We start from the raw sequence: 7,500 nt of genomic DNA, 5'->3' as shown, positions 1-7,500 counted from the left end.
AGACTCTCTGTTATGCTAATTCCCAGTCCTAATAATCTTTTCTCTCCCTCTCTCCTTTCGCCGAGCCCCACACGAATCTATGGAGATACTAGAGATCCAGATCCTTTCTGCCTCTGGATGGAGCTCAAATCTTCTCTAATTCCAGACTGCTGGGACTACGGCTGCTCCTAAGGCCATACAGACTTCATATAAATCCATAATGAACTTTTTCACACTATCTGTTGTGACCCAGATGAGGATGGGTTCCTTCTGAGTCGGGTTCCTCTCAAGGTTTCTTCCTCTTAAAACATCTTAGGGAGTTTTTCCTCGCCACCGTCGCCACTCAGTGGCTTGCTCAGTTGGGATAAATTCACACCTTTAATATCTGTACAGCGTGTTGATATTTCTGTAAAGCTGCTTTGAGACAATGTCTATTGTAAAAAGCGCTATACAAATAAAACTGAATTGAACTGAATTACTGATGATCTCAGCCCCGATATAATCTCACGTCTCTTACTGCCAGTGTTTTACACAATCACTTATTATTTACTGTTAATGATATATTATTTACTGTTATTTCAGATATAATACCGCTTCTCAATCACAACGTCACTCGCTAAGTTTATATAAAATAAACAGGCCCAAGTTGGAGGAAGGGAACATTTTTGGACATTTTTATGGACTATTAAAGTCAGCAATGTAATTAAATAAAGTAAGAAAGTAAAGTTAAGGAAGTAAGTAAAATATGCAAGAAAATCAAGTCGAGGCAGTAAATAAAGAAAGTACGTAAAGAAAATCAAGTAAGAAAGGAAATTTAGTAAAGTGAGGTAGACAACCAGTGAATGCAAAGTTATGTAAATAAATACTGTACGTAAATACAAAATAAGAAATTCAAGTTAAGTAAATAAAGCAAGAAAATTAAGTTGAGTATGTAAATAAAGGATGTAAATTTAGTAAAAGTAAGGTTAAGTAACTAAAAATACAAAGTAAGAAAAGTAAATAAGATGAGTAAGTAAATAAATAAAGAATGTAAAGTAAGTAAGTAAAGTACATAAAGAAAATCAACTAAGAAAGTAGATTTAGTCAATCAAGTAAGGTAGATAACCAATTCATGTAAAGTTATGTAAATAAATACAGTAAGCAAAGTATAAATAAAGTAAATACAATAAATAAGAAATTCAAGTTGAGTAAATAAATAAGTAAAGCAAGAACATTAAGCTGAGTAAGTAAACAAAGGACGGTTCAGTAAAGGTTAAGTAACTAAATAAAATACGTAAAATAAGAAAATCAAGATGAGTAAGTAAATAAATAAAGAATGTAAAGGTAGTAAAGTCAGTAAGATAACTGATCAAAAAAGGTCAAGTAAATAAAAATAAGTAAGTCAAGCCAAGTAAATAAATAAAGAATGTAAAGGTAGTAAAGTAAGGTACATGAATAAAGTAAATAAGTAAGAAAAGTATATGAAATTAGCAAGCGAATAAGTAAATAAAAGAAAGAAGTTGTGTAAGTATGTTTAAGTACAGTAGTAAAAAGTACAGTGAGTAAAGTAAGAAAAGTAAATTTACACATGTAAGTAAATCCAGCTCACTATATTCTGAGTGCAAAAGTTTGCGTCCTCAATTATTCCTGGGTGAATTAAAGGAATGTTTCACTTTTCAGTGACAATGCGACTCAATAAACGCATAAAATAACCATTTCAGTGCTTTAATTAACCTTCTTAACAAATATTTATCTGTCGTTAAGTGTAAAAGTTTGTGTCCCCTAGAGGGTTCTTGGTGAACAAAGGAAAATGTTAATCTACTAGAAATTCTTTTCACATGAACAAGTTCCTCTCTAATAACCTCTCCAGAGGGAAAAAAAAGTGGATATACTTAAAGACTGTTCAGCTGGAACCTTACAGATTTTCCCCACTGTTAACGTACATAGTGAACCCGTTTTAGTTGCTTCTGAAATGGCATTGCATTAAGGGTGTATAAACTTTTGCCTTTAATCTATGGAGCTGTTACTGTAATAACTTGAGCCACGTGCAGGTGAGATGTAAATCCCTTCGCTGCTAGCTACGGGGAAAGAGATCGGATTATGTTCATTATATTTATAAAGTCTGGTACCAGGATCGGCTGCGCTCCAAATCCACATCCTTAATACCGTCTCTCAACGGAGACCGCTGAAAACGCAGTGCTCCGCTCCGAATAACGTGCAGCTTACTCACGTCATTTACTCAGATCCTGCTTCTTTTCAAATAAAATGCTTTTCTATTAGATGCTGTGATTTTATCTTTTTCCTCATAAGGCCAAAAAAAAATCCTTTTGGGAGTAAAGGTTGCTTCCTGTTTACTGCCCCGCCCACTTTTTCGATGGACAGCCTGCTAATATACGAGGAGCTCCAGCTGTCGTGAGAAAGCCGGAACGTTCCAGACTTTCAGACGGTCACGTACTTGGTGAGCACGATGGACACGGCATCGTTGAGAATGCTCTCGCCGAACACCAGCATGTTCAGGACGGGATCCACATTCAGCGCGTTGAAGATGGCGATGGTGGCTACGGGGTCCACCGCCGAGATCAGAGAACCAAACGCAAAACTGCAGAGAGAGAGAGAGAGAGAGAGAGAGAGAGAAAGCGTCAGAGAGAGAAGTATTTAAAAAGGCAATACATCACCGCAACAAACAGAATGAAAATGATGGCGTTTTATGATACACGAGAGTGTCTCCGAGTGGGCGTGTCTTTAATTCCAGTCCATATATGGAAATAAGTGGCTCTGGGTGTCTTTACGCCTGATGGAGAGGAATTGTAGGTGTGTCCGTATGACTCTGTAAGAGTGTCTGAGTATACATATGGAAATAAGTGCAGCTCTGAGTTTGGGAATGTTTAAGACAAACAGAGGGCGTGCCTTTGAGTTCATAGTATATGGAAATGAGTGTGGGTCTGAGTGGGCGTGTCTTTGTGAGCAATAGAGAATGTGGGTGTGTCTGAGCCCACGTATGGAAATAACAGTGGCTCTGAGTGGGTGTTTCTTTAAGTCTAATTATGGGCGTACGGGGTGTGTCAGATCACTGGGCGTGTCTGAGTCTATACATGGGCTGATCTAAGGGCTCCCATACCGCCATAATTTACAGTAAATTATAAATCACTCACCTGTCTGTCATGGTCATCTTGTAAATAACGTCCGCCTGTGTGAAAAAGACATTTTTTTTACATATATAAACACACACACACACACACACACACACACACACACACACACACAGTTGCCTATTATTCGTATATTATAATGTTTTTATAATCTATTCCTGACAGGATTTTTCCTTCTTTCTTTTTCTTTTTTTCTTGACTTTGCATACGTTTACATTAAAACGTAGTTCAAACTGCGATTAATAAATAGATTAATAACAATACGTTGTCAAAAATAAAACAGTATAATACACTAATGATAGACATGCAACAAACAGTAGCTGAGAGGGGAAAATATACATTATAATAGTATAAAACATTTCAAAGTTAAAGTTAAAAGCCGGTAGAAGTAAGGCGGGACAATAAAACCTAGTCAGATGAGGGTTTAGCTTTTTATTTATTTATTTATAATCTTGTTTCAGGGATGTTCCACAACATGTGACCATGAACGGATAAGAAGTAGATTCTTTAATAAATATAAAAAACAGTAATCTTTGGTGAGCTGCTGCGGTGTAAGAGGAATAAACCCCTCGTGGGACGTGTCGTTATGGGACTCCGCCTTCATCACACCGCTCTGCAGTTGATTATTTTCCTCCAGCAGCACAACAGGGAGTGATTTATTCCTTATTTAGTTGATTTATACGCTGTATAACGGTGCAGGCGAGAATAAAGAAGTGTGTAAATGAAGTTTAGTAAAATGGTGGGAGATGATAAACCATGACGTATCGATCTGTTTGGAGTTTTCCGGAGAAAGCGGTGTGTCTGAGTGCAGTTAAAAGCGAGCGAGCCGCTGGGAATTCCCCATCGATTCCTTTAATCCGACCTCCGCTGGAAAAGAATCCCGTATTACAGGATGAATAATTTACGGCGGGATGCGGCTTTAAGACCATCTGGAACGCTCTGAAGCCATTAGGCATTTATTTATTTATTTATTTATCACGAGCAGAAGCTTTACTCTCATGGGAACCTTTTACACACACACACACACACACACACACGTTAGACTACAATACACGGAGCTGGCATCACGTCTGTACACCGCGTATCCAGGTATAAAATTACTAACTGTAAACCACCTGTTGCTGTGTGTATGTATTGGCACCCCGCTACGTCATCACTCAATGGAAAAGGACCTCCGCTGAGTCACTATTATCTGGAGTTTCATTACCCTCAATACAACAGTTTACTGCCACTGTGCTTTTACACACACCCACACACACACACACCTCACTCCCTGCTCACCGCCACAGCTGCAGCTGATCGACAGTAATGTCAGAAAATACTGAGATTTTTTAAGAGATTAAAAAAAAACAAACACATCCAGTTTATTCTAAAATAAAATGTCTAAACATGGTGTTTAGTTACAGAATGTTTATAACACTCACATATTACTGAGTGCTGGGATTGTATCAGGGGTCGTGTTGTGTGTTTTACAGGTTATATAAGTGTGTGTGTGTGTGTGTGTGTGTGTGTGTGTGTGTGTAACGTTGCTCAGGGAGAACAAAACATCTGGAACATTTACAGCCTAAATAATGATGCTGGGAAGGAAAGTAAGTAAGAAAGAAAGGGGAGAAGGAAGAACGGTCAAGAGACAGAAAGAAAGAAAGAAAGAAAGAAAGAAAGAAAGGTCGAGAGAAAAGAAAAGAAAAGAAAGAAAAGAGCATGAAAGAAAGATATAAAAAGAAAACTTGCAGGAAAAAAGATGAGAGAAAGAAAGAAAACAGTGAAAGAAAATAGATTGAAATAAAAGAAATGAGTGGAAAAAGTAAAGAGTGAAAAAAAGAAAGAAAGAAAGAGAAAAATGAAAAAGTAAAGCAAGTGAAAAGAAAGACAGAAAGAAAAACGAGTGAAAGAAAGAAAGATAGAGGAGTGAAAAAATGCAGGGAAAAAAGAAAAATGAGTGAAAGAAAGGAAGGAGTAAACATGATGAAATAAACAAACAGAACATGATGAATAACAGCGTGGATACTGAGATAGAAGCAGAAAGGCGTACCTGTCCCAGGAAGTAGATCCCTCCCCCGACGATGAAGGCGGAGATGGCCGTCCCGATGACGGCGAATAAGGTGATGGAGCCGATGTTTTGGAAGAAGTTTCCCTGAAGACAGAGTGACGCATCAGAGACGCTTCCATCGTCCCCTGCTTTCATTCAAACTAACGTACACCGTCACTTCCTGATCGAGCTCTCCTCAACCGACTGACGCGTGCGGAAACACACACACACACACACACCCCCCTCTCCTAAATCTCAAATATTCCCAAACGTGGGATCGGATTCCCTGGATACCCGATGCAGAAAAAACAGACCGGTTTAAAGTGAGCTGAGAAACCTTCAGGGGTATCCTCCAGCTTCTATTAACAGCGTACAGTTCGCCCGCTTCATCGCTTCTATAGTAACATTTATGGAAGGAGTCTCCAGTGTCAGAGGTAAAGCTGTAACTTGACATGACAAGCTTTCTATTTATTTAGAATAGAGAGAGGGCTGACGAGGGAACGCGTGTTTACAGCTGCTATAACGCGAGTGAGAACAGGAACTCACCTGTTTCACCAACATTAAATGTAACTATAAATGGATAAAATTTTAAAAAAAAAGTCAAAATGTTGGTTTTTAATGAATGAAAGAGGGAGGGACGAGGACTTACTTTATGAAGCGAGTATCCTGATTCAAAGATGATTGGAGGCAGCAGCAGGAGGAAGAACATGTTGGGCTTGAACATCTCCTCTTCCTGAGAAACAAGACAGGAAATAAATATTTCAGAATGAGCGAGCGTAAGGATCTCAGTGACTTTGATGAGGGCCAGATTGTGATGTCTAGACGTCTGGCTCAGATCGTCTCCAAAGCGGCAGGTCTTCTGAGGTGTTCCTGGGTATGCAGTGGTTAGAACCTACGAAAAGAACCTCCGAATTCCCCAGATCTCGATCCGATCGAGCGTCTGTGGGACGTCCTGGACAAACAAGTCCGAAGAATCCATGGAGGGCCGACCTCGCAACTTACAGGACTTAAAGGATCTGCTGCTAACGTCTCGGTTCCAGATTCCACAGCACACCTTCAGAGGTCTTGTGGAGTCCATGCCTCGACAGCGCAGAGCTGTGTTGGAGGCACGAGGAAGGAGGACCTACACAATGTGAGTCAGGTGGTTTTAATGTTATGGCTGATCTGTGTATGTATAAATAAATAAATTCGAGGAGCGATTCAGAGCTGGTTTTGTGGGCGGGGCTTACAATCGCAGGTTTGCTGTAGCTCACTATTCTACTACAGCTGCTAGTAAATTATTATTAATGTTACTACGTTAGCGGAAGCAAACCCCAAACCTCTGTTTTTAAAACAAGGAAGGCGTGATCGGTTCTCAGGAACCCGCCCGGCTTCAAAAACCGCGTTCACACTTCACCAAAACACACACCCAGGTCTCGCACCGAGTCCGCAAACGGGAACACCATTTTATTCATGTATTTTTAATAAGAGCTGCAGGGTTTTTGTTAGAAAAAGCAGTTTTTCATTCTGGGGACAAGACAAATGTTCCCTCAGGGCCAAAACTGTCAGGATTACCCATCCTTCTGAGAACATTTGGTCCCCACCAAGACGTTAAAACACGTCCACACACACACACAGCTTTAGATGTGTGTATTTCCATTTCATACATTTGCCGCTGACAGCTTGTAGTTATTAGCGCAGAACCCATATGAACATCCATGTGGGGTGGAAAATCAGCCTGAAGGGACATCCATCTGTGCGCGCACACACACACACACACACACACACACACACACAATACTGATATCTTACACACACACAACCCTAACTATGCTCTACAAACCAAAGTTACACTCTAATACACACAGAGATTGTTGTGATAATAATATTCACACTATCTCTCTCTCTCACACACACACACTCTCACACACACACACACACACACACACACACACACACACACACAATACTGATATCTTACACACACACAACCCTACAAACCAAAGTTACACTCTAATACACACAGAGATTGTTGTGATAATAATATTCACACTATCTCTCTCTCTCACACACACACACTCTCACACACACACACACACACACACACACACACACACACACAATACTGATATCTTACACACACACAACCCTACAAACCAAAGTTACACTCTAATACACACAGAGATTGTTATGATAATAATATTCACACTATCGCTCTCTCTCACACACACACACACACACACACACACACACACACACACACAGACATAGATAATGTCTACAATCCTATATACATTGCGGAGCAATTCATACTGTAACTAAGTACCAAACAGGGAAATGTGGGCGGGGCTTTGAAGGGGGAAAAAACCCCACCCTCAATATTCT

General features: G+C 39.7%; 1 protein-coding gene across 5 annotated transcripts in view; it reads right to left on the bottom strand.

Annotated features, from left to right (window-relative positions):
- slc9a8 (solute carrier family 9 member 8) overlaps positions 1-7,500 on the bottom strand; it is a 39,141-nt gene that overhangs the window by 11,244 nt on the left and 20,397 nt on the right. For all 5 annotated transcript variants that reach the window (XM_053642695.1, XM_053642693.1, XM_053642692.1 and 2 more), the window contains 4 exons: positions 5,786-5,869; positions 5,140-5,241; positions 3,111-3,145; positions 2,414-2,557 (listed from right to left, as the gene is read on the bottom strand). In XM_053642695.1, coding sequence (XP_053498670.1) covers positions 2,414-2,557; positions 3,111-3,145; positions 5,140-5,241; positions 5,786-5,869 — 365 coding nt within the window. The remainder of the gene's footprint in view (positions 1-2,413; positions 2,558-3,110; positions 3,146-5,139; positions 5,242-5,785; positions 5,870-7,500) is intronic.

Source organism: Ictalurus furcatus, chromosome 15 (assembly GCF_023375685.1).
Source record: "Ictalurus furcatus strain D&B chromosome 15, Billie_1.0, whole genome shotgun sequence".
In the NCBI taxonomy this organism is placed as follows: domain Eukaryota; kingdom Metazoa; phylum Chordata; class Actinopteri; order Siluriformes; family Ictaluridae; genus Ictalurus; species Ictalurus furcatus.
This window is presented reverse-complemented; position numbering and strand designations above follow the sequence as displayed.